At 44.5% G+C, this 26540-nt stretch overlaps 6 protein-coding genes across 6 annotated transcripts; 3 read left to right on the top strand and 3 right to left on the bottom strand.

The window, feature by feature from the left end:
• The first annotated feature begins 654 nt into the window (after nt 1-654).
• On the top strand, nt 655-2705 carry MYCTH_2295570 (uncharacterized protein). The gene is made up of 3 exons (XM_003658975.1): nt 655-1184; nt 1276-1487; nt 1575-2705. The coding sequence occupies exons 1-3, from the start codon at nt 1138-1140 to the stop codon at nt 2600-2602; spliced, it is 1287 nt and encodes a 428-aa protein (XP_003659023.1). The 5' UTR covers nt 655-1137; the 3' UTR covers nt 2603-2705.
• Nucleotides 2706-3454: 749 nt separating this feature from the next.
• On the bottom strand, nt 3455-4159 carry MYCTH_91276 (uncharacterized protein; the record flags this gene model as incomplete). The annotated part of the gene is made up of 1 exon (XM_003658974.1): nt 3455-4159. The coding sequence occupies one exon, from the start codon at nt 4157-4159 to the stop codon at nt 3455-3457; it is 705 nt and encodes a 234-aa protein (XP_003659022.1).
• A 1551-nt stretch (nt 4160-5710) lies between these two features.
• Nucleotides 5711-7073, top strand: MYCTH_2295564 (uncharacterized protein). Its single transcript, XM_003658973.1, has one exon. It carries the CDS (start codon nt 6026-6028, stop codon nt 6842-6844), a length of 819 nt encoding a protein of 272 aa, XP_003659021.1. The 5' UTR covers nt 5711-6025; the 3' UTR covers nt 6845-7073.
• A 352-nt stretch (nt 7074-7425) lies between these two features.
• Nucleotides 7426-7716, top strand: MYCTH_2295563 (uncharacterized protein; the record flags this gene model as incomplete). The annotated part of the gene is made up of 1 exon (XM_003658972.1): nt 7426-7716. A coding segment is annotated over exon 1 (178 nt), but the record flags the coding sequence as incomplete, so codon positions are not given.
• An 80-nt stretch (nt 7717-7796) lies between these two features.
• MYCTH_91274 (uncharacterized protein) lies at nt 7797-8683 on the bottom strand (the record flags this gene model as incomplete). Its single annotated transcript, XM_003658971.1, has 3 exons — nt 7797-7937; nt 8047-8539; nt 8613-8683. The coding sequence occupies 3 exons, from the start codon at nt 8681-8683 to the stop codon at nt 7797-7799; spliced, it is 705 nt and encodes a 234-aa protein (XP_003659019.1).
• Nucleotides 8684-23912: 15229 nt separating this feature from the next.
• MYCTH_2295561 (uncharacterized protein) lies at nt 23913-26311 on the bottom strand. The gene is made up of 2 exons (XM_003658970.1): nt 24479-26311; nt 23913-24411 (listed from the first exon to the last, which is right to left on the bottom strand). Exons 1-2 carry the CDS (start codon nt 26080-26082, stop codon nt 24135-24137), a joined length of 1881 nt encoding a protein of 626 aa, XP_003659018.1. The 5' UTR covers nt 26083-26311; the 3' UTR covers nt 23913-24134.
• Between the last annotated feature and the right edge of the window lie 229 nt (nt 26312-26540).

Here is a 26540-nt window from a genome sequence, read left to right as displayed (position 1 = left end):
CCGAGCACTCTGTCCAACCAGAGCGGCCCTTCAGCCCACTTATTCCCTGCGCGGACCCCTTGGCACTGCTGATGTGACCAGGGCTGGATAACAGCACTCCCTGACTCGAAAGCTGTCTCACGGGGCCCCACTATTGCCACCATGAGAGAGCTCAGGTACGTCAACGGGCTACAAGATCTTCATGCATCCGAGCCGCATGATTGGTCAATGGCGGGCCCAAGCTCGTGGGCCCGGTTCCCAGAGGGCGACTTGACGTCGAATTCGCGATCGTTTCTTCGCGACATTGTTCGTGGTTTACCGATCGTCGCAGGGATGAGATGAGCGCTCGTCCCATGGCTGAAACCTTCCCGAGCCCGTCCCGAGCAAAGGCCGCTTCTTGATGCAGGATGGATATAATAAGTCCTAGCCGGCCCCGGCCACAACCAGGTAGGTCATGGTGTACTATATACTATGTGAGATGTGTTGGGACGTGGTGGAACAATCTCACGAATCTCCCTTCATCCCCCCCCACCAATAAATAAATACTCTTTCAGTCACAACCACCCCTTCCTATCTCCCACCCAACTAGTTTCGGGAGACGAGCGAGTCCGATTTCCCCAAGTGGGTATCGAAGGAGAAGAGCACGTTTATGTGTAGCCTTCTAGTCCCCGTCGCCAACCGGAACATCCACAAATCACAGTCGCCCAGACGGGAAAATAAGGAGGACGGATAATTATTGAAGGTTAATTACAAGTTCGAATTAGGTGGTGCTTAACCGTCGAGCGGTTTTATCACCAACATGGACAAGGCAAACAAAGTCCCGAACGGGGAGACCCGGAAGGACTACAAGCTGGTCACCTTCACGGAGGGCGACCCGGAGAACCCCAAGAACTGGTCCAAGCTATTCAAGTGGTACATCACCATGGTGGTTGCCGTCACATGTTTCGTCGTCGCCTTCTGCTCCAGCGTCATCACCGCCGACATCTCCGGCGTCTCGGAGTCGTTCAATGTCAGCCACGAGGCTGCCCTTGTTACCATCACCGTGTTTGTCGTCGGTTTCGGCGTTGGTGAGTCGTCTTCCTTTGCTTGCGCCTGTTTTGAATGGGGTAACGTTTTTTGCAGGCGAGCTAATAATTAATTACGTTCTTTCAAGGGCCTATGATTTTTGCCCCTCTTTCCGAGGTCTACGGGAGACGCATCATCTAGTATGAATCCCCTACTCGTTGCTGTGTGATTTCTGACGGAGCAACCGTGCCGGCTTTGCAGATGCTGACATCCGAAACCCTTAATTATTAGTGGCTCTACCCTCTTGGTCGCCGTCGTCTTCATCATCCCCTGCGCAGTCGCCAAGAACATCGGCACCCTAATTGTCTGCAGAGCGATCGACGGCATCGCTTTCTCCGCACCCATGACTCTCGTCGGCGGTACCCTTGCCGATCTCTGGCGTAACGAGGAGCGTGGCGTTCCCATGGCTGCCTTCTCTGCTGCTCCTTTCATCGGCCCTGCGAGTGCGTCTACGTCACCCGTCCAACCCCCTTCTCTTGGCATGCCGACGCTCCCTTTTGCTAACATTTTTTTTTTTTCCCTTTTGTTAGTTGGCCCCCTCATTGGCGGTTTCCTGTCCGACGCGGCTGGCTGGCGCTGGCTGTACTGGATTCAGCTCATCTTCGCCTTCGTCGTCTGGTTCCTCATCACCTTCACCGTTCCCGAGACGTACGCGCCCACGATCCTTGCGCGACGCGCGGCGAAGCTGAGGAAGCAAACCGGCGACCAGGGCCACGTTACCGAGGCCGAACTCGACCCCCGCCCGTTCTCCCAGCGGCTCGGCGTCTTCCTCATCCGCCCCTTCCAGCTGCTCTTCCGCGAGCTCATCGTCTTCCTCATCAGCCTGTACATGTCCGTGCTCTACGGTCTCCTCTACATGTTCTTCGTCGCCTACCCCATCATCTTCGAGGCCCGCAAGGGCTACAGCGCGGGCACCACCGGTCTCATGTTCATTCCCGTCGCCGTCGGCGTCATCCTCTCGGCCGCCTGCGCCCCGATGATCAACAAGCACTACCTCAAGCTCGTCGTCAAGCACAACGGCCGGCCCCCCGCCGAGGTCCGCCTCATCCCCATGATGGTCAGCTGCTGGTTCATCCCGATCGGCCTCTTCATCTTCGCCTGGACGTCCTACCCGCACCTGATCTGGGTCGGCCCCTGCCTCGCGGGCCTGCCCGTCGGGTTCGGCTTCATCTTCCTGTACAACGCGGCCAACAACTACCTGGTCGACTCGTACCAGCACCAGGCCGCCTCCGCCCTGGCCGCCAAGACGTTCCTCCGTTCCTTCTGGGGCGCCGGCGTCGTCCTCTTCACCGAGCAGATGTACGACCGCATGGGCGACCAGTGGGCGTCCAGCTTCCTGGCCTTCCTGAGTCTCGCCTGCTGCGCCATCCCCTTCTTGTTCTGGCGCTACGGCGCCAGGATCCGCGCGCGGAGCAAGTACGCCTTCGGTGGCGAGGAGGAGAAGGAGGAGCAGGAGCTCGAGAAGGGGCGGGACGCGCGGCCCGTCGACGCGAACGCGCCGCTGCACGAGGACCTGGAGGATCTGGAGCGGGCGCGCAGTTACGTGGCCAACCCTTGATGGGATTGCTCGAAGAAGGGAAGAGAGAAAGACGAGTTGTTTGCGGTATTGTTGTCGCTGCGTGCCCCTCTCCCCCATCTGCAAGCCTGGGTTTAGAGTCGAGTCGACCTTGGCTGAGAAAGGAAGGAGGAAGAAGAAAGGGGGGGGGGGGTTGGGTGTACCGAGCCGAGTGGTGCGATGGGGTGCCGTGCCTGTTTTCACGGCAGTCAGGCCAAAAAGGGGAGGGGAGCCTCCATCTCGCGATGAGCGAGGGTCAGCCTACCACTACTCGGCAGACAGGAAAGCCATATCGGGGTAAAGCCTCCTATGGTCTTTCGAACCTCAAAGAACAAAAAATGGGACATCTGAGGGGCGGGAACAGGATGGGCTGGGTTCCGGGAGTCATTTTCGCTGCATTGCATCGGAGCATTGGGCAGGCTTGCTCGTCATTTTGGGAAGGAAATACCATTCTGTAATAATGCCTAACCTACATCCGTATATTGAATAGAAGTTTCCATCCGACTGTTAATTACAGGACTTGACTACCAGGGGGTCAGATCTGGCTGACCCACCAACAGGAGGAATGACTGACCAGGGTCCGACCTGTAGTGTATTTAGACAACACCTTCCAGTGCCTCCAAGATATTCTGGTGAGATTCGGAGCCTTGGGGTGAGGATCTAGGTTGATGGAAATCAATCTCTTTATCCAAGGCAAAACTATAGATACAAAAAAAAAAAAAAAAAAAAAAAAAGAGCAAACCTAACCTTTTTTTCTCCCCAGCCCTTCCTCTAGTACATTTTGAATCTTAACCCTCATCTTTCGACGGAGAAGAACATGATTGGCTGGCGTGTGGTCCGTTCTTCCTCTGATAATCAGCACTTCCTCCACTCGAGATCCCATTCCTCGGTGTTCGCCTCGAAATAGGCTTCCCCATCGCCCGCCAACGCGCCCCGGAAGTTGATGTTCATGATGCCCGTGGACCCGTCGCTGCCGGTGCACGGCGACCACACCTTTCCGCCGTCGGCGTTGCCGACGAGGGTGACGGGCTTGTTGATGGCGGTGGTGCCCTTGTTTTCGATCGTGTTCGAGAAGGTGTCCTGGTTCGACACCGCGAAGGGGGTCGACCCCCAAGTCGGTGAGTGGCCTGCTGCGATGGGCTGATGATGATAACCGAGGGGGAGAGAGAAGAAAGCGGAAATGACTGCATGTCTTCGGTCGGGACTCACCGTGTTCGAAGCGTCCTGGCTGAAGAAGACGGTCGTGTAGTGGGTCAGAGTGGTTCCAGGAGAGAGAACGACGTGGCCCTTGACGACGTTGCTCTTGAGTGCCACCTGCCACCCGGGGGTCGCGCCCTGTGTTTGCAGGTGGACCTGGCAGTTGACCGTTTTGTTGTTTCCCGGGAGGGCGGCAGCAAAGTTTGAAAAGGTGAGGCATGGGACGTCGAAGTTGCCCGAGAATTTGGGGTCGTTGAGGCAACCGTTGCCTGAAAAGCTGATGCTGGAGATCTTGGGCGTGGCGGGATCGGCGGCGACAGCCACGGCCGCTGTGAGGAGCACGAGGTTAGAAAGGAGACCCATTGCTGATGAACCCGAAATGGCGTTCTCGGAAGTTGAATCTGGTGAAGTTGACAAATATTGAAACCGTTCACGACTGTGCAGATTCTGTTTCTCGGTTAATATTGAGAAAGGGCTGGGAGAGTCAAGTATGTTTCTATGGCGGAGCTTTGCTTCGGTCTTTACCTGGGACAGCTCAGGAATGCATGCTCCTTTATATCCTCGAGACCCCAACGCCTAGCATAACACCTGGCATCGACCTGCCTGGGAATGCGAGTGTCGTGATCCAAACGGATCGTGATGTTGGTCTTCTCGTCGCCACCCATGCTTTCGGCGCATTTTTCTCCTCGCAAAGTTTGGGTGCGGAGCTTTCCCAATTTATCCAGATTACCGCCCGTGGATTTCCGGGTGCTGGGATTGGCACGAACCAAGGTCTAGATTAAGACCCAGGAATAGGATCCGTAAACTCTCGACCCTTTCTGGACCAAGACAGCCCGTGGACTGGTTTTGGAGCGTTGGTTAGGGGCGAGAACACGGAATGTGGCCGGGGGAGTGCAACATTGGGAACTTGGGATTCCCAAGGACGCCGATGCACCCGGTGCGGTAGCCAATCTCGACCGATATTGTGTAGAGGCACGTCCCCAGCGCGGTTGTCACACCACATTTTGTTCTGTGCTCCGTGCTTCCTTTGGTTACTTACCCGTTCGCCCAGGTTGATCCGGGGTAGTGCTGTGCCTGGTCGGCAACCCCGCTGGACTCATGGCTTTGCGCCATCAGGTTGAATCGGTCCACCATGCACTCCAGTGTTGCGGTACGCACCCTTGAAAAAAAAAATAATAAATCCGCTGCGGAGCTCATTTCCGCATTGTTATTGTTTGGATGCAACGCCATTGCCTGCGGCAAGCCATTTATTGAGCTCTCGGCCCCGGTCCGGTCAACCTGAGCTCCCGCTAGCAGTCTGGGCCAGCTGCTGATTCGCCTGGCTGCTCTAAGCTTAAATATCGTCACTGGAACACGGTTGGACCTTTCCGTGGGCAAGACTGCCTCAATTGTCGAAGTGCGTCCTCTCGAATAATTCCCTCCCGATCGCAGCGTGGCATTGCATGCGACGGGTTGATGATTGTCATCTGCCCTGTTCCTATTTATGGCATCTCAATAATTCGCCAGTGCTGGAATTGCGAGCGAGGTGCCTACCAACGGATTGCCAGTTAATTTCCAGGTTTGTTGGTCGCGGCTGGGAGTTTCCGCATAACAGCTGGGATGGGCGATAATCTCCCCAGACTTGCAAAATCTTGGGCGTTGCACGATTGCGGTTGCTGACTCAGCTGCTTCGACCCAACGCTCGCCCGATGTTTTGCCGGGGGTTTTGGCCCCACCTGTCGGGAGATAGGTGGTAGTTCTGAACTAATTAGTCAGTATCCGTACTAACCACCGGGTACCTCTGTATACCTTACCTGAGATGGCCTTCCGCGAGAGTAGAAGGAAACTGCCGGTGGTGTTTGCATTTCGTAGCAGCGATATAATACTTGAGCCGATGGGTATCGTACAAGTACCTACCTCTGGGTAAGGTACTTAAGCAGGAAAGCACCACATATTCCCGGTTCCCTCGTTTGACAATTTGGATGCAACGTGACTGAGAGATCAGATCTTTGAGAGCACCAGGCCCAGGCCGTACATATAAACAGGCTGCAAGTTCCGCTTCCGCTGCAGTTCAAGTTTCCTTCTCCGACTCCTTCTCAACACGCGAGGGTCAAGCAGCATCACCAATCTCAATCCAGTCACCCAACATTGTGACCTGTTCAGGACTTCAGGTTCTTGCACCCCATCAATCCACGAGCGTCTTATCAACGCATCGGTGCATGAGTTTCCTGCCGATAATATTCCATAGCCATGGCCACCTCGGACACCAGAACTTCCAGAAATGAGCACTCGTCTGCGCAAGACAACGCGAATTCAACACCGGCCGCGCACCCGGCAAACAAGTTCATCCCGGCTACCAAGGACGCCAAGCGCCTCTACTGGGCTCTCACCGGACCCCTGAGCACTTCCATCTTTGTCATGCCCGAACCCTTTTACGACCCGAACGCTCCTCTCGAGCCGTACGTCCGCGGGGGTTCATCCGGCGCCGATGCGTCGGAATTGCATCCCGTCTCGCAGTCCCCGCTCACCGAACCCAAGATCAGATCCGCCACGGTGAGCGTCGACGTCCTGGACGACTGGGAGAAGCTTTGGGGCGAGACGCACGACGGGCACTGGGATGGACCCGACGACGACTGGGAGGCCGAAGGCAGCCAAGTCCGCTTCGGGATGATTCCCGGCGAGGACCCGGAATACGAGGGCTTCCCCGGGCAGGAGCACCTGCGGAGGTGCTGCGGAGTAGACCGTCCGCTTGACAAGGCCGCCAAGTTGGTGGTGGAGGCGACGGGAGAGTTCCTGACGGTGCATGATTTTGTGTCGGCGGTGCATCCCTGGCTGCTGGGCTTGCGCGACGATATCCTGGCTGCTTATGGGGATGCCGTGGCCGGCAAGCCCTTGCCGCCGGGGACGAAGCTGATGGTTTCTCATCCGAAGCCGGGTTCTCTGATGGTCATGCCAGAGGAGAGGTGGAAGGCCAATCGCAAGAAGCACCCGCTGCACGACCGGTTGGCAGCCATGACTTGGCTGTGTGAGCCGCTCACATATTCTGGAGCCGGGCAGACTGGGAGTTGAAGTCAAACATCCGGATCACGGAGCACGACGGTGACCTCCTGCTAGGGGATGTCAAAGTTGGGACGGTGTCTACCGTCACGGGTAGCAACTGAACTGTGGTGGCGCAATCGAACAAAATGACCGAAATAATTAGCTCTACCTGTATTAAGTGGACAACATGAGAGAATTCAATCTCACAAGGTTAAGCCGCACGTAAGTACATTGAGCTCATCACCCAGTTATGATTCCGAATATCTGATTTAGTGGTTCAAAGTCAACGGCTTCAGATTCCACTCATGCACATGCCATAGCTCTATTTAATTAGTCGTCCTAGACATGATGATATTGATCAAGATGCATCTGTCTATGCCTAAATACACATGCCCAGAGCAGGGGTTGCAAGGCAGCGCATGACGAGATCACGAGCTCGGCGCCCTGACAAGCTTGACAATGATATCCTGCGGCTTGGCCTTGCTGCTGACATAGGCGGGCGAGCTGTACGTGGGGTCGCTGGTGTCGGCAAGCATGCCTGTCAAAAGGCGCCGGTCCTCCTCGACTCCAACTTCGCCAATGTCCGCTTCCAGCACCTGGTGACCATCGGGGCCAAGTACATGGTGGTGATGGACGGCAAGGGAATCTTGGCTACCGACAACCTTGCCGTCACGGCGCATCCCAGGTGGTCCCACATCTCGGTCCTTGACGTTAGCAGCAACGGCACGCAGTTCGCCGAGCTCATCTGGATCGACCCGGCCATCTGGGACAAGAGAACTGCATTCGCCAATTCTCTTCCGGCTTTGAGTTGACTTAACAAACACCATCTGGCTCTTCAGAGAACCGCGGGGGAAACCGTGACCGGGCAACAAGACAAGTTAATTACCTATGCACACCTCGACCCTGGCACTGGTGCCGGCGATTTGCAGCTCGCTGCAGGCTCAGTTTAAATAACAACCGTCTTTTACCCACTGTACTCCTCCTACTCTCTATCTCCGCTCCACACATTGCCTCCCACTAGTGGACTTCTCTCGAGAAGTAGATTAATAAAGCCCCCCCTGCTGCGTCCTTCTATTTCTGGTTGGTCGGCCCGGCATAGCTGCGTCAGGTTCTCGGAAGAGTACTGTACTGTAGTGCAGCATTTTTACAGTGACGTTTTAGCCGTGGGTGCGCCGTGCTTTGTAATAAATAATTAAGCGACCAACACCGAGACACGACTCTCAATACCTCACCTCCACATCCTCCTCATCCCACGCGTGATACCGCCCGGACTCATCATAGTATTCCTGCTCATACTCCCCATCTCCATGCTCATACTCCCCCCCGGCGACTCCATTCCCATCGTCATAGCCGTCATACCCATCCGGACCAGTATAATAGGCCTCCTCCTCCTCCTCCTCCCCCTCCCCCTCTTCCACCGCCGCTCCGAGCCCATGTCCACGTCCCTGCTCATGCGCCCCAGGAGCATCCAGCGTTCGAGGCGTCGCGGCGCTCCAGCTCGAGTAGCCGGAGTCTTTGCGCTTTACCGGGGATGGTCTGTTGGGGTTGGTACTCCTTGACGGCGCGGCGTAGCTGTACTGCGGACTAGGAGGCGCGACGCGGCCGACTCGGGGAGGAGGCGTCCCGGCGGCATTGGGTTGTCTGGGTCGGGGTCTCTGTCCCGTGGGCACGCTGAGTAGACGCTGCTGTTGTTGATGTTGCTGTCGCGGTGGCTGTTGTTCGAGTCTACGGACTAGACTGGCTTGCCCGTCCTGAGAGGGACGGTAGGGAGGCTGGTAGGTGGGCCGGGAGTTGGGACCTGGGTTGTTCTGTCCCGGGTGGCGGACTGGAGCTTGCCGTTGCTGTCGCGGCGGCTGCTGTTAGTTCCATGGCGGCGGGGTGTAAGCGGCCCTTTGCAGCGTCTGTCGGTGCCAAACGCAGTGGGAGCTTCGGGAGCGTTAAAAGCAGTTTACAGTAGGTGGCTATACGAAGGAGACAGTACCTTATTGAACTATCTACAAAGGAGACAAAACGACTAATATTTATAGACAAAAGGAACTAGCCAATACGTTAAATAGCCTTATATAGCTATAGCAAACGTATAGCTAATACGTTTAGAAGCTTTATAGCTTCCGACATACCCCCTAGTTAAAGGTAATAGTCGTTTAACTACGCTTTATAGTAATACTATTCTTAATATTATATCCTTTGTCGCTCTTACCTTAATAGCTCCCTTAAGGGGCCTACCTTTTATATTTGGAAGTCTAAAAGAGTTAAGTATAGTAGAGCGATTCCTTTAAAGCTATAGATTAAATATAGCTATTATAGTTATAATAGCGATAATATTACTAGTTTTAATTATAATAATAATAATAAGATGATGCCTCCTATACTCGAATTAACGGATAACTTGTTAGGTATACCTATTACAAATACGGCTATTACTAGTAGGTTAACTCCTACTCTTATAACGCCTTGAAAACGTAAGCGTACTAAAGCTTCTAAACTGTAAGTATTCTTGTTTATTACTAGTTTTGTAGTTTTCTAGCGCTTTACTAGTCGCGTTAAGATCGTTCAAGCTAACTAAATATAGCGATATTACTATTAGTAAGCTTTGTAAGGTACCTTACAGAATATATATATAGTTAGCTCTAGTAGGACGTTCTTTTGGGGAATGTTACGATTATTCTAGCGCTAGCTCCTATTATTACTATTATACTTATAGTTCTTATAAATATAAGGAGATATATACTAATTACCTATATATCTAATAGCTCTTATAATACTTATATTAACTATATTAGTAGTTCTACTTTTTATATTAGGTGAGTAAAGGATTTAACGAAGGCTTTATTGGATAGAGCTAAAGCTTTTATAAGTCCCTAGATCCTAAACCTCTACCCCTAATATATAGGCAAATTGCTAATAGTTATATATAGGATCTTAAGAAGTTATATATAATTCTTTAGAGTAACCTAAAACATGCTAGTATAGATAATATAGAGGAGTACGAGCTTGATAAGGCTAAACTTATATATTTTATAAAGATTACTTACTTAGTATATAATATCTTCTACTAGTTAGGTAAGATTAAAGAGGCTTATAATGCTTATATTAATGTATCTGATAATATATTAAGCATTATATTACTACCTAGCTAAGATAAAGGCAAAGGTAAGGCTATTAATCTTAGTAATGGCTAATAGTAATGGATAGGAAGTATTAAGTGGTATTTTATTTAGCGAATTTAACTTATTTTCTACCCCCTAGTTATATAAGCCTATAATTAATATCTTAAAGATTAAGGAGAGCTCTCTAGTACCTAAAAGCTTATTAGCTAAGTCACTTAATAAGCCTCTTTACTAGTATCTAACTAGTTAATGGATATATAGCTTTAAATGTTCCTTTTACTACTTCTTAGTATAACCATATATTATAGATATCTATATACCATAAGTAAGTATTAATATGTTCGTTCTTAGCTATTATTAGTCAAATAGTTTACTAATTATTATAATAGATGTTTTAAGGTTCCCTAAGCTTAAGATTAATATCTATAAATAGCCTTTTAAGTATTATAGCCTCTCTTACTATAAGAGAAAACGTTAGAAGTTCTACTTTAATACTTAACATTATGATAGTATCCTAGTATAACGCCTTCTATATAATAGGACCTCTAAATGGAAAGAAGATATATCCCTATAATAAATATCATATATTTAGATCATTTATATATAAAGCGTCTCTAGCGATTATAAGCATCGGACTTTCTAACGCTTACTTGCCTCTATATTAGATTAATAGGCAAGAGCTCCTAAATAGATATCTTACTACTTGCTATACCTCTAATAAATAGTCTAGTCTTAGGTTAGTTAGATATTAAGAGAGTATTGAATGGGTATATATAATATCTAGATATAGTATAACTATATAATATAGGATTAATCTAATAAGCTCCTAATACTCTTTAATCTATATACTAATAACGCTCCCTTCGAACTTTTTAAGTTCTTTATAGCTTAAGGGAGTTAGCTTATATACGCTAGGTATATCTAGCCTATATCTTCTCGCTACCTTTCTAATATATTAGTTATAGATTAACTATATCTTATATATAGGTTAGTCTTAAATCACCCTAATACTAAGGAACCAACTAATATTACCTTACTTATAAATATCGTATTAAGCTTTGATTCCTTCTATTATATACTTAGCCATTATAGCGTTACTTTTATAGAAGAAGACTAAGAAGTCATTAATATAGAAGATTAGGATAACTTATTTATTATAGCTTAAAAAGAGGTACTTTTCTTTATCTAATAGTTCTATACCTAGATCTAATAGCGTTTTACAGAACTCCTTATACTATAAGAGTAGCAAGTCTCTTAAGCTATATAGAGCTCTTTATAACTTTATATATTTCCCTAGTTACTTAAATCTTTCCAGTAATTCGTAGATAATAGGATCGTCTTCCGGTTATTTAGTGTTAATGAACGCTTATACTATATCGAACTATTTAACTTCTAAGTCAAAGTATATAGCAATTGCTATCATTATATAGAACAACTACGCTACTAGAGTAGCTATATATATACTTTCTATTAAGCTAATATCTTATAGATCTCCTTATATGTAGATCCTTGCCTTATATTTCTCTAAGAAACCGTCCTTGTCAAACTTATATATAAAGACCTATTTTAACAGGATAGGTCGTGCTTTTGCCTGCTTATATAGTATGATCTTCTACGTTCCCCTGTTCTCTAAGTTATGTATCTCCTTATAAGCTATATCTTTGAACTATTATTCTAATAGGTAGTTATATAGGTCTTACTAGTTAGTAGGAATATAAGTAAGATCGTTAATATACTAACGCGGCTTATTTAGGGCTACTCTAAGGTACGTAACATCCTTCTATCGTATAGTAGTAGTAAACACCGTATATATCGTTCTTATACTTTGGTTCTCTAGGTAAGCTTCCTATTAATTAGGTAGGTAAGTCTTATAGAACTATCGTTAGAGTTCCTTAGTTACGTAGATAAAGGAGTAATAGTAATTGACCCTCTCTTTATTTTATAGTCATTCGCTTGACTAGACAAGGTCCCTAGGCTTATAAGCCCTCTTCCTACCTCTACCTCTCCTAGTAAGAGGTTACTAAATAACTTTTCCTTTACTTCTACCTTCTAGAGAATATATTAGCTAATCCAGACTTCGTTTAACGCTCTACTCCTCTAGCCTAGCTAGGTACGATATATTAGTATGTCACGGAAATATGCATGCAGATACCGCCTGAGCCACCGACACAAACGGGCCAATCAGACCAAAGGAATAATAGACCAATCAGGACAGGATCACACTTAGCAAGAAATAATCCTAGCAGAGGATCACTAGCTCACGACGTAAGCCAGATAAGCTAGTACGGAAGATCACCACGACCGCTAGTAATCCTAGGATTATAAATATATATATATAGTCATTCGTAGACTTTAGGAGTTCACTAGTAATAACAATTACAATCACAGTACTTATACCAAGTATTGCTAATTATTATAAGAGATAACTCTAAGTGTTATTATAAACCCTTTAGCTTTACCAAATCCCTTAGACGACCTGCTCGCTTATCCCGCTCAACCTACCTCCGTCTAAGCCCTTTTAGAAGAAGTCTAAGTTAGGTTCATTACACGTTATTACCACTCCCTTTGTTCTATTATGGTTTAGAACGGAGGTAACTTCGACCTCGACATCGACATGGCTACCAATGTCACGGCCGAACAGCTGCTCGCTTAGCTTGGTCAACTTTAGTAGCAGATCTAGGAGTTAGACCAGAGAGACAAGGCTGCTTAAGCTCGAATCAAGGAACTCGAGAACCGCGAAAAGTACTCGTAGAAGTTGGTTAACGAGGCCTACGCTAAAATCGAGGCACTTAAGGGCGCTAAAGCGAAGCGTATCAAGATCGAACTACCTGGCAAATACAAAGGAACTAAGGAAGATCTTATAGGATTCCTAACAAACCTCTGATCCTACTTCTGGCTTAATGATGACAAGTTTCCGGATAATAAAGCTAAAGTCTTCTATATAGCTATAAGACTAGAGGGTAAGGCACTTAGATAGTTTAAGCCTATATGGAACGACTATCTTACTAAGGAAGACGAAGACGACCGAGACGCGTTTATATAGGTAGTCTTCCGATCTTATAACCGTTTTAAAGAAGAGCTTTGGAAAGTTTTTAGCGATAATGACAAGAAGATTTATACGTAAGAAAGACTTGCTAATCTCCGACAGACTAAGTTAATAGCCTCCTATGCCATATAATTTAGATAGGACATGCTTAAGTCTTAGCTTAACGACGAGGCGTTAATATAATTGTTCTATAATAGCTTAAAGGAAAAGGTTAAGGACAAGCTATATAAGTATGATTAGCCTAAGACCCTAGACAAATACATCACGTAGGCCATTAGGATTAATGATCGACTCTATATATAAGAGTAGCAGAAACGAGGTCGAATGAACGGAACTATAGTTAAGGCTAACGACAAGAAAAAGCAAGCGTATGTTAGTACCTTATATAGGACGTACCTTGGAGCTATAGATATAGATGTAACGTAGAAGCAGGACTAGAAGAAGACGACTAAAGACAAGTCTAATGTTACCTACTATAACTGCGGAAAGAAAGGGCACTATAAGCGAGAATACCGGAGCCTAAAGAAAGAATAGAAACTAGCCCCTAGAAAGGAAATTATAGCTATTGACGAAACTACTAAGGATGTCATCGAAGTAGTAGCTACAAGCTACGAAGATAGGGACAGTGACATGGATAGTCTTGGACACGATGGTAACGGTAAAGACGAATAAGCACTGTACTCCGAACTAGTCACTGTAGACCTAGAGACAGGTCTTGCCGAATAGGATATAGTAGGAGAACCTAGACCTAATGTTCTATTCCTCTAGGAACGAATCAAATGGTATTATAATGAAGTTTTTCGGCTTAATACGAAACTACGCGAACGGGATAGATGCTTAATTCGACTTGCCTAGTAGAGCGATAAGATAAAAGACGAAATAAGGGAACTCCGACGTATTATAGAAACTATTAAAGGAGAATAGCCTACGACATATAATAGACCTAATAGCTACGCCGAGTATCTTGACGGCTAGCAACTTAGCAATGACGTACGGAACCTAGAATACCAGTTTATACGCGTAAACCGCGGAAAAGACGAGCATACGTGGGAAAGTTACTAGAAGAAACACCCCTATCTTAACATTAGAGTACCTATAGCCTACATATAATAGGAAGGATTTAGGAAAGAATTCTAATACCTCCTAGGTAACGTTACATGACTATACCCTTAATACGAGGCACATACGCAAGTGCCCTAGTTCTAGTGTATAGCATACAAATGCCGATACTACTTCTACGACAAATTCGAAAACAATTACTAGCCGACTCGACAAGGAAATGAGGACAGAAGCTTACGCCCTATAGAATAGGTCTACAATACAGGAAACAGAGCGGCCGAATTGCTCTAGAAGATCAAAGCCCGCGATCTAGAAAGCATTACGATAGTTCTAAGACGAGCCTAGCCTAGGCATTACGGAACGGGACGAGACATATAGGACTCGTACTAGAGCAACGATTGCCTCTATCACGCGGATGAAAAGAAATTGCGAATTCGGGAGCTTCAGACGAAGCTATAGCACGTACGACGGAAGGCGGAACGGACCTAATGGTAGGAAGCTATAAGCACTCAATGGCTTATAGAAATGAGCACGATTGATAAAGCTACTATTAGCCGAATAACTAAAGAGGTTAGTACTAACCTAGGAAACGGGTTAGGGCCCTTTGAGAGGCCTAGAAACCATTAACGCCTACGTAGTGGCAAGTGGTAGTATAGTATAGGAGGAACTAGCGTAAGAAACCATTATACCGAGACCTCCTAGCAGAAATATAGGAAATCGCTATAATCTTTAGGTAACGGTAGTAAGATAAGCGACTATAGACAACAGCATAATAGAAATAGCACGAAATGCTCGTACTAGTAGATAGTAGAGTAGAGATAAACCTAATTTCGCTGACGCTTGTAAATTAGCTATAGATACCCTAGAGAATAAAGCGGAAGCATGGCATAGTCAAAGGGCCATTTCCGACATAATAGGTATATAGGGAGACCGAACCAATCGATATTACTATAGTAGGGAAGACTATAGTAGTTATATTTAGCATTATAGACATAGGTAATGACAAAGATATAATATTAGGGTTACTATAGTATAAAGATTACGACCTAAACATTAGCTAGAAGAATAATAGCTACTTATAACCCCAAACGGAGTTACATTCGACTAGCGAGATAGGGAGTATACAAGGATCGCAAGCAGATGATACTTAAGGGAAGGCATATCCTATAGATCTACCGTAAGAGATAGACAGTAGCAGGCAGACTACTATAGACTCTAGAAGAAGCAATATAACGACATTAATATCGTAACAGGAGGAACGAGCTAAACCGCCGATAGCTGTTCTCTTCGTTAATAAATATAGAGCACTGCAATTAGAGTAGTAGGTTAAGATAGGAGAAATCGCTAGCATCGCCATAGACGGAACCAAGTTCGTATACTATTAGAAAACCAAGAGACGAGATAAGACTAGGGAAGTACCAAAGGAATATAAGGGATACCTAGCATTCAAACCGAAACATCTAGAAGGACTACTAGAACACGGCCTATAGGATTATAAGATCAAGCTTAAGGAAGGAGCATGACTAAAGTTCTTTAAGATCTACTATACAAGCTAGATATAGAACAAAGAACTTAAACGATATTTAGAGGAGAACCTTTGAAGAGGATATATCCGCCCGTTGACATTGCTAGTAGGCTACCTAATCCTATTTGTGCCTAAGAAAGACAGAAAGCTACGGTTATATATTAACTATTAGTAACTTAATAAACAGACTATAAAAAACCGATACCTGTTACCGTTAATCTTACGGCTCCGAGATTAGTTAGCAGGAGCCTAATATTTTACGCGTCTTGACTTACTATCGGCCTATAACTATATATAGATCAAAGAAGGCGACAAGTGGAAAACGGCCTTTAGGACACCCTATGGCCACTACAAGTACCTTGTCATGCCATTCGGACTTACAAACGCGCCGGCAACGTTCCAAGCCCTAATTGATCAAGCTATCCGACCCTTTCTTAACAAATTTACGGTATGTTATCTTGACGACATACTCATCTTCTCTAAGACGATAGACGAACACCGGAAGTATATAAAAGTAATGCTAGACGCGCTATATGTATATAAGCTGTCAGTCAATAGGGAAAAAAGCGAATTCCATGTTAGGAAGACAGTCTTTTTAGGATATGAGATATCCCTAGGACAAATTCAGATAGAACCTTTAAAGATTAAAGCCATCAAGAATTAGTCACGACCGACGTTAGTCATAGAAGTACAAAGTTTCATCGGATTTGCAAACTTCTACCGGATGTTCATTAGGAACTTTAGAGCGATCATATAACCTTTACACGAACTCACCAAGAAGAACGCTAAATTCCAATAGGAAGAGCGATATAAGTAAGCATTTATATAGATCTATAACGCCATTACTAAAGATCTAGTACTAGTACTACTAGACCCTAAGAAGCTATTCAAGGTAGAAACGGACGCTTTAGACTACGCCATCGGAAGATAATTAGGATAACAAGACGGACAAAGAAAGCTACATCCTATAGCCTTCTTTTCAAAGAAGCTCGATAGACTACGTCTTAATTATCTAATCTATAACAAGGAACTACTTGCGATTGTCAAAGCTTTCAAGGAATAGCAACTATACCTTAGTGGTACAATTAAACCAGTACAAGTATATATAGATTATAAGAACCTACGATACTTTATAACGACGAAGGAACTTAATAGATAACAAATACGATAGGCAGAATTCCTCACGGAATTTAACTTTAAGATCTGCTACAAGAAAGGCAAAGAGAACGTACGAGCAGACGCTTTAAGCCGATAAACGGATTATATAGAAGGACGAACGGAAACAATACTACCGTTGTTCAAGGAACAAACAGACAGAACGTTACATCATGAAATGCAGATACCTATAGAAGATAATCTACTCGACTCGTTCCTAGAATGTTATACAATCTTTCAAGAAGAAAGGATTAACGAGGCATAATATCAAGCAGCACCCGGACTAGTAGTACCTGACGGAGTGGAAGAAAAAGATAGAAAACTCTAGTACCAAGGCAAAGCATATATCTACGATAAAGATCAACAGCTACGGATGATTCGAGAACTCTACAAGTCGAAACTCGGAGGATATAAAGGAGTTACGAAGACTGTCGCACAAGTCAAGAAACACTATGACTTTCTACAGTTAACGGCACAAGTTAAGGAAGTCGTACGGAACTACGACATTTACAATCGAAGCAAGATGGCACGATATAAGCCGTATAGGCTACTTTAGCTACTACTAATAGCTGACAAACTATAGAGTTTAGTTATAATAGACTTCATTACAAAGCTACCGGAATCTAAGGATATAGCTATAGGAGTAATCTACGACAGTATTCTTACTATAGTAGATTGCCTGACTAAATAGGTATACTTCTTTCCCTACAAGGAGTCCTAGATAGCTAAACAGCTGGCAGACGTGATCTATTAGCAAGTTACATTAGTATATGCTTAGCCGCAAGAATGGATCACCGACAGAGATATTAAGTTTATATTAAAGTTCTGGCAAGTGTTAATATAACGATTAGGCGTCAATAGTAAACTGTTAATAGTATATTACCCGTAGATCGACGGACAAACGGAGCGACTAAACCAAGTTGTCAAGCAGTATCTCCATTCTTATATTAACTACTAGTAAAATAACTAGGTTATACTATTGCTAACAATATAACTCACTTATAATATAACGCCAACAGAAACGACTAAAGTTACACCATTCTTCGCAAACTACGGATATAAAGTAGACCTTAGGCAAGGACTAGAGGTTATAGTGCTAAGAGCAGTAGTCAAAGCAAAACAAATATATACACTATATAAAAAGCTTAAAAAGGAACTCGAGTTTGTTAGAACCAGAATAAAGAATTACTACAACAAACATAGGCTCGAGGGACCTTGCCTAGAGAGGGGAGACAAAGTCTACTTGATTGTATAGAACTTATAAACTAAACGACCAAGCATAAAGCTAGACTTTAAGAAAGTCGGACCCTTCGTTATCAAAGAACGAATTTCGACATCTAACTACCGACTATCGTTACCGTCATCTATATGACTACAGACGGATGTTTTTTATATTTCACTTCTCGAACCAGCACTAAAAAACGCCAAGATTACTACGTATATCGAAGCAAAAGATAAGGAAGAAGAATAGGACGTCGAAGAAATTCTAGATTCACGTATTATTAATAGGGAACTATAGTACCTAGTTAAATGGCTTGATTTCGGACTAGAAGACAACTTATAGGAACTAGTCAAGAATTTAAACTGCCCTAAGAAACTAGAACAGTTCTACCGCCAGAACCTAGATCGACTATAGGCACTAGCTCGGACAAAATAGCTAAGTCGGCCTCTGACAAGTCTAGGCCTAAAGAAGACTAGTTAAACGAGACGTTAGCACCCTAGGACCGTATATTACTAATAACGCGTACCTCGGAATTCTACACCCTCCGTTCTTCCGCCTCTATTTCCTCTAGAGACTATATATCTCGACGAAACAGCTCGGAACCCCGCTCCTTTAAGAAACGTTTCTAGCGACAAAGATAAGCTAATCGACCGACAGCCGTCTAAAGTTAAGTTTGAAGAACGAAAAGGGCCTCTTTAGTATCAGCCTCTTCTTGCTCTATACGCTTTTGTTTAGATATAATCTTCGTTACTATAAAGAATTAGCTACGAACATTAAGGCAATAAACCAGGGTACGAACAAGCAGACACTACGTTAGAACTATCGTAAGAACGACCCCAATGTACGTACTTGCTATAGCGAGAAGAGCCTAACGCTATATAATAAGCCAAGTTCTGCTTAAAACACTACGAACACGGTATAACGTCTACGCCAGAGGAGTCAATAAAAGAAGCAAGCACGGCGCGCTATTGGGATTTCGAAGATCGGCGCTTAGAGATATGATCTGCTATCTTGTTAGCCACTAGCAGTATAGAAAAAGAAAAAAAAAAAATTACGAGGTATATGTAGAAAAGGATATTAGCATTATTTAAGACGGCCTAAAGAGGGCTTTTAGGTCAAAAGCCTCGGAGGGAAGGTATCATGTCACGGAAATATATATACAGATGCCGCCTAAGCCACTAACACAAACGGGCCAATCAGACCGAAGGAATGATAGACTAATCAGGATAGGATCACACTTGGCAAGAAATGATCCTAGCAGAGGATCACTAGCTCACGACGTGAGCCAGGTAAGCTAGTATAGAGGATCACTACGACCGCTAGTGATCCTAGGATTATAAATATATGTATATAGTCATTCGTGGACTCTGGGAGTTTACTAGTGGTAATAATCATAATCACAGTACTTATACCAAGCATTGTTGATTATTGTGAGAGACAACTCTAAGTGTTGTTGTGAACCCTTTGGCTTTACCGAATCCCTTAGACGACCTGCCCGCTTGTCCCGCTCAACCTACCTCCGTCTGAGCCCTTTCAGAAGAAGTCTGAGTTGGGTTCGTCACATAGTAGTACCGTCCTTAGCTCCTAGCTCTTCTATCTACTTATTACATATATTAGATTCTCTTACGGAAGGCATTTCTCTATTAGATTCGACGGCTCCCCTGCTCTCCCTAACGTCTGGTTAGCTAGCTAGCGACTAGGAAGGCCTTGATTTAAACCTTCCTACTTCCTAGTAAACATCCCCTTTACTAGCTAGTATAGGGCAAGTTACTAAGGGCTTAGGTATATATTTAAGGGTTAAAAGTCCTCTAAAGCTCTCTATCTATTCGGTAAGTTTATCTATTACTTATATCTCTGCTATAAGAGTCTCTAGAACTAATTACTTGCTTATAGGCTATATATTAGAGAGCTCCCTTACCCCTAAGTCCTAACCCTATTAGAGAGGTTAATCTATCACTAGACTCTCTTATAATAGAGGTAGCTAAGCCACTATAATAGAGTCTTCTATTAGTTATTAGGTCTATTATAATGCTTCCTAGAGAAACTTAATATTCTAGGAATCTTTATTAAGATCGAATTAATTAACTTCCTAGCTTACTACTATTAGTAATAATTCTATTAGCTACTCTTTACCTAGATAGTGGAAAGTCTTCTTATTAAAGCGAACGTTATAAGTTATAATAATCCTATCGAGCTTAGGTATCCAAACGTAATAGATATTAGATATATAATATCTTATAAGATACCCTATTAGCTTATATAGTAGTACCTTAAAGTCCTTTATATACTACTTAGCTTTCCTATCCTTATAGAGGATATATACCTAGTATCTATATATAAAGATGCTATTCTAGTCTAGATATAAGTTACTAGTTAATATAATTATCAAGCTAGGTTTATACTAGTAAAAGTACTATTTAAACTAGCTATAGAGTACTTTATTAGGAGTTCTAAATAAGTAAGTATAGCTTAGACTTATTATATATAAGTACGCTACCGTTTATACGCTTTCTAATTAAAGCTTTATAGGTAGATTCGCGCTATTAAGCATCTTAATTAAATGTAAGATTAGTTCTTATCTTACTTGCTCTATTAGTCTATTAGGCTTATAAGTATATAAAGGTAAGAGTTTAAGATTAATATTACTTTCTATGGCCTAAGTCTAGTAATATATTAGTATATACCTTACTAAACTGATCGTCGTAGTATCGTTATCCCACTCAATCTTATAGATAGTAAGCCTATATTAGTGTTTTACCTAGCTCTTAAAGTTCTAGATAACTCCTATAATCTAGTCTAGCGACTTCATCGTTAGGAAGAAAGGGAAGAGCTTCCTACTATACTTATTAATAATTATAAGTAGCTATTACAATCCATTAATCGCTTTAGGATAGTTAAATAGATCCTAGGCTACTTACTAGAATAGATATATAGACTTTTACTTAGGTAGTGTTTTCCTAGAGATAACCTTACTTATATAAGTATAAGCGTAGCTCTTGTACTTAATATATACTATCCTCTTAATATAGACGTTTCTAGCGTCATTAATAAGCGCTTTTAATGCTTCTAATCTAAGGTAGCTAGCTCTTAAGTACTAAAGATCCTTGGTATCCTCTCTTATAGTAGGTAATGCTTACGTCTAGGACCTTCTACTATATATAGTAAATACGTTCTATAAGGATATACGAACGTTTATAATACCTGCTTTATTAATTAAGATATAGTCTAGGAAGCTCGAATAGTAGGAAAGTAGCTTATATTTAAGGAAGGTAGGATTATACTTATATTCCAACTTACAAAGGATAACGTTATATTTTAGTATTCTAAAACGTAATAAGCAGTCTAAGCTATAGTATTAAGTACCTACCTTAAGTAATAGAGCTTCTAAGATAATATTAATATAGAATCCTTTGACGATAGTAATATCTTTAAGTATTAGGCTCTTAGTATACGATCTATATAGTCTATCTAGAACGTTCTTAATTACCTAAGTACTCTTCCTACTAATAGAAAAGGTCGTTATACCTACTTTGACAAACTTAGGATCTTCTACCTTAACAAACGTCCTAGGCAAAAGGAACTTCTTATTATTAACTAAGTAAGTTATACTATATAAGTCTGGTAAAGTGTTTTCCAAAAGAGGATAATACTATAGAGCGACTATACTAAATGCCCTATAGTAAGTCAAAAGCTTATTAAATAGTTAAAGGCTGATAATTAATATATTAAGGGAGCTAAGGTATCTTACCCCTAACTACCTAGAATAAGATAGCTCCCCTTACTTAGTAATAAGTTGATTTTTTAGTCTAGCCTACTTCGGCTTATCAAGCTCCTAGTAAATCCTCTTATACTCCTTATTAGAAAGGTATAAGCATTACTTATTACCATAGATAGCTTACTTAAGCGTATAATAGTCTACTAGATCCTATAGATATCTTAGACACTTATAGAGATATCTTATATTACGCTACTAACCGCTATAAGAGTCTCTATATAAGTCTCTACCTCTCTCCTTACTACTCTTCTAAGCTATAGGAAGTGTTAGTATATAAGTTGTCAAGAAGATTCTATACTTCTAAGAGACTCTAGGTTACGTATCATTATTAATTAAGATCTTAGCTATTATAATAAAGGTACTAAGCTCTAGAAGTAGCTATCCTATACTATTAGTAAGCTTAATTTCTATCCTCTTATTTACTACCTAAGTTAGTAAGATATATATAGTAATAGTATTAAAAAAGATATAAAGTCCTTATATACCTTATACTTCTAAGATATTATATTAGATAGCTTATTAGAAGGTAATATTAAAGTTATAAATCTAATACTATAGATTAACTCTTAAATGCTTAGCTATGGTAAGATTAGTTATATATTATATGGTAACTATCGTATAAAACGTTATAATAGATAATATAAGTATAAAGTAAAGTATTTAGATAATCCCCCTAATAAGGTTAATATCCTTCTTCCTATATACTTTTATAACTTTATAGAGTTCAAAATCTATAATATACACTAACTAGCATTATAGCTATCCTATCTACTTACTAATATCTATAGTATATATAATATCTTTATAAAAGAATTCTTATAGTTATACAAATTCGGCTATAATAGCTACATTAGAAGGTATTAAGTCTATAGATATTAAAGGTAACAATCCCTCTTAGAGTTACTCCTAAAAAGCTAGGATAAGGTTATCTCTAGCTTACTTATAGGTTAGGCACTATAGAACTTCTAGATCTAGCTTATAATTACTATTAAGGTTAATAAATCCCTATATACTAGCAAATTTAGCCTATAACTATAATTTAATATACTATAAGTTCTAGGAACTAGGCCCTATAAGGTATATAGAAGTCTTAACTAGGATCTCGGACATAGTAGACAGATACATTATCGAATATATATAGAAGCAGGGTAAGAGAGTTTATAACCAAAGAAAGAAGCTACCACTGATATTAAATATACGTCAGTAGAGGAGTAGTCAAGGTGCCGGGCTTATAACTGCCGAACGTAATAGGAGCTTCGGGAGCGTTAAAAGCAGTTTATAGTAGGTAGCTGTACGAAGGAGATAGTACCTTGTTAAACTATCTACAAAGGAGACAAAACGACTAATATTTATAGACAAAAGGAACTAGCCAATGCGTTAAACAGCCTCATATAGCTATGGCGAACGCGTGGCTAATATGTTTAGAAGCTCTATAGCTTCCGACAGTCAGGGATCGTATATGTCGTCCCAGATATGGCTAACGTGTGCCCGATCTGCGTTGGTTCTGCTGGTGGCGTGGTTGAGATAGTCCTCGAAACTCTTAATGGCCTGAGCGACCATGTCGAACTGTCGATGGTCTAGCCGTCCGTCGTCCTTCCGCGGGGACGGGGTAACCCCTTCGTCTATCTCGTCCTGGTTGCCTTGGATCGCGTTCTGTATGTCGAACTCGGCGAGGGAATAGGCAATTTGAAAGGCATTTCGAATCTGCCTGCCGTTCCATCTCTGTTCCGGACTCCCCTCATGCTTGTAGAAATGACGTTCCGCCCAACCCAGGATACTCTGACGGTCGATAAATAGTAGGCGGGGCTTAGGGGCATCAGCGTCGAGCTCGGCATGTAGCTTCTGCTTCTCCTTGACGATTTCCTCTAGCATCCGGATATTGACGTCGAAGATGTCAAGTGTTTGTTGCATGTCCAGCCGAGGGTAGTACAAGCTGACGTAGATGCGAGATTTGAACGCCTCGTCCAAGGTTCCGACCCGGTTGGTCGTGAGAAACAAGATACCGCTGTAGTATTCCAGCACACGAAGAAACACTAGGAATTGACAACGTAACATTAGCATGGGGAGTTCAATCCGGGGGTTATGCGGAGCTGCACGGTTCCGTACCTGATACGAGGGCATTACGTTTGAGATCTCCCAACTCGCGACGGGAGAGAAAGACATCTGCCTCATCAAGCAGCAGAATACAGTCCCAAAGGTGAGCGAGGCGGAAGATGTCCTTCAGAGAATCCTCCACGTCCTTTGGAGTGAAGCCCAGGTCGCCACACGTGATGACGAACAAGGGTTTCTTGTTGGCCTGGGCGACGGCTTCAGCCGTGGCGGTCTTGCCCACCCCGGGGACTCCATGGAGCAGGATAACTAGGCCGGAACCTTTACCGCGGACGAGATCCTGATTCAGACTGGCAGTAGGGCAAAGTTTCTGGGCCGCTTACTTCTCCAAATGAGATTTCACCAGGGAAATGACCATCCTTTTATGTGACGGATCGATCTTGAGGTTCCTGAAGACATTGTCGGAGGGCGGGAGGTCCTTGAGCGACCGGATGTTGAGCATGACAAACCGACGTTCCCGGAAGGCGTAGGCGACGACTCGGCGAGGCAGTAGCATCAAGTCGTCTTCATCCAAGTCCTTGATAGGCTTTCCGTCTTCGTAGGTCTGGAGGGCGTTTCTGCGGTTTATTTCCTCTCTCTTCAGCCGGTCAAAAAACCTGCTCCACAAGATTAGCTATGAGTCAGTCGATATGACAGGTTTCGAGGTAATAATAAGTTCATTACACTTCTGCCCGTTGAGTCTTCTCTCGGATCTCGCCACACATCTCAAGCCGGGAATTCTTAGCGTTGAGCTTCCAATGCACGATAGAGACGTCGTCGTCGCCATAGAGCCAGTCATTGTCGTCACCTTCATCGAAACCTTGGTCCCATGTAGATGGGCCCATTTCAACGAGCGGTTCCGACTTGTACCCTTCCACAAAGTCAATGATGACATCTCCATCAATATGCTCGACGGTGAGGTCGGAGGATGCACCGGTGGGTCCGTGGTTGAGTGTCCAGCCGTCGTAGGTCAGGTGCTTCTTTGTGACCACCTCGCGGAACCGAGTGCCCTGTTTGTGAAGTGCTTTTTTCACGTTCTCGGCATCCTTAAGAAACCGTATCGGGTAGACTTCCAAGTTTGTGATGTCCCGCTCGCCCTCATAATCCTTTATTAAAAAGGTATGTCGGATAGGGACGTACGAGTCGCCGTCATAGTCCAAGTAGTAGGCATGGACATGGAGTGTGCGATTCGAGATTTTCTGTATGTCATCGGGCTTATCGTCCCTGACCGACTCGAGGCACAAGCTGTACAGCCGCCATGCGGTCTGGTACATTTTTGGGCTGGAGCCGTGGGCGTTGTCTGAATTCTGTGTGGAGTCGGACGAGGTGCCATAATGGAGAAGCTCGCCGGGCTGGAAGACCGTGCAAAGGTCGACGAACCGGAACTTGCGCTTGCTAGTACCGGCAGCACGGTGCCACGGGGGTACGATGTATTTTTCAATGAATTTGACAAACTTCTCGAGGTGAGCAAGGGCTGTGGCTGAGCCAGTGAAGTCTCCGATAGCATTCTCAGGCTCCCTGAGCGCATCGCTGGCAGCTGTAGAGCCATTGTCGTCGTACTCGTTATCATCATCGTTGCTATTGCTGTCTTCCTCGTCGTTGCCGAGGGGTTCGCTTGCCTGCTCGCCTTTGTCGTTCGTAAGGACGGTGGGCGACTCGGGAGAGGGAGCGGGTTTTCCGGGGGCGTCGTCATCGGTAGTAGCCCGCTTCTCCTTGAGAAGCTCGAGACACTGCTTTAGCTGGGGCAAGTAGTACCAAAAGGCGCGGAACGGGGCAAAGAAGGTGCGCGGTTTGTCGCTTGGCCATTTGTCATGGTGGCCTGTCAAGCGAGACAACAACCGAATGAGCTGAGGAGATTGGATTCGGACGCGTTGTATCCAGCATGTCTCGCCGTCTGGGACCAGCTTGGGATTGGGCGTAGGCAGTCTGACATCCTTTCTCCCTCGGGCCCGTCGTGTGATCTCCCTGGAGACTTCCTGGCCGATCTGCGAGTGACCACATAGGACCTCGATGATGGCTAGGCCCTCCTCGTCTGAGTAGCGGTTTTTGAAATGCTCAAAGTCGAGAAATTCCACATCTACTTTCAGTGGAGTTCTACGACGCTGGGCGTCCCACGGCTCCTCTTCCTCCACTTCATTGTTGGCCTCCAGTCGGTTCGTGTTTTCTTCCGGAGGTGAGTCATCTGAATGAGCCGCTGAAAGATCAGGAGTTTGAGGAGCCGCAGTATCATCTGGATCAGCGGCTGGAAGATCGGGTGTTTGAGGAGCTGCAACGTCTTCTGAAGCCATCATATATCGTGGGGAGTTGCAAACGAAGCTTGCGTGATATTGTTTTGCGGGTTATTCAAAACCATCAACCGATTGCAAAGCAACCAAAATCGTGCTAGCAGGCAAACAGGGCGGGGGGGGAGCCTTTGGTGCTTGGGAGCTGTCAGAGTGACTGTCAAATATTGCTTCAGCCTGTGGCAACGAGTTCACCTGTTTGATATCGCGACGACTCGGATGCGACAGAGGAGATTTATGCTCGCCGAGGCGATTGGACCCGTGGACAAAGGACCATGGGCAAAGGACCGTGGGCAAAGGACCGTGGGGTAGCTGAAACTAGGAAGGTGCGTTGGCCATGCAGATTTGATGGAGATTTGCAGAGCTGAATCATGCTGCAGGAGCTTATGGTGGCTGAGGCGCCTAAGCGATAGTTACATTTTTTAATGCAGTTGGTTGCTGTTGGTTTGAGAACCGGCCGCGTT

The sequence above is a fragment of the Thermothelomyces thermophilus genome, chromosome 1 (assembly GCF_000226095.1).
Source record: "Thermothelomyces thermophilus ATCC 42464 chromosome 1, complete sequence".
In the NCBI taxonomy this organism is placed as follows: Eukaryota; Fungi; Ascomycota; class Sordariomycetes; order Sordariales; family Chaetomiaceae; genus Thermothelomyces; species Thermothelomyces thermophilus.
This window is presented reverse-complemented; position numbering and strand designations above follow the sequence as displayed.

Coding starts and splice junctions, on each gene's coding strand:
- MYCTH_2295561 (XM_003658970.1), bottom strand. CDS start 26,082: ATGGCTTCAGAAGACGTTGCAGCTCCTCAAACACCCGATCTTCCAGCC. Junction 24,412..24,478: donor AAGACTCAACGGGCAGAAGT/GTAATGAACTTA, acceptor CTTGTGGAGCAG/GTTTTTTGACCGGCTGAAGA.
- MYCTH_2295564 (XM_003658973.1), top strand. CDS start 6,026: ATGGCCACCTCGGACACCAGAACTTCCAGAAATGAGCACTCGTCTGCG.
- MYCTH_2295570 (XM_003658975.1), top strand. CDS start 1,138: ATGATTTTTGCCCCTCTTTCCGAGGTCTACGGGAGACGCATCATCTA. Junction 1,185..1,275: donor TACGGGAGACGCATCATCTA/GTATGAATCCCC, acceptor CTTAATTATTAG/TGGCTCTACCCTCTTGGTCG. Junction 1,488..1,574: donor TCCTTTCATCGGCCCTGCGA/GTGCGTCTACGT, acceptor CCCTTTTGTTAG/TTGGCCCCCTCATTGGCGGT.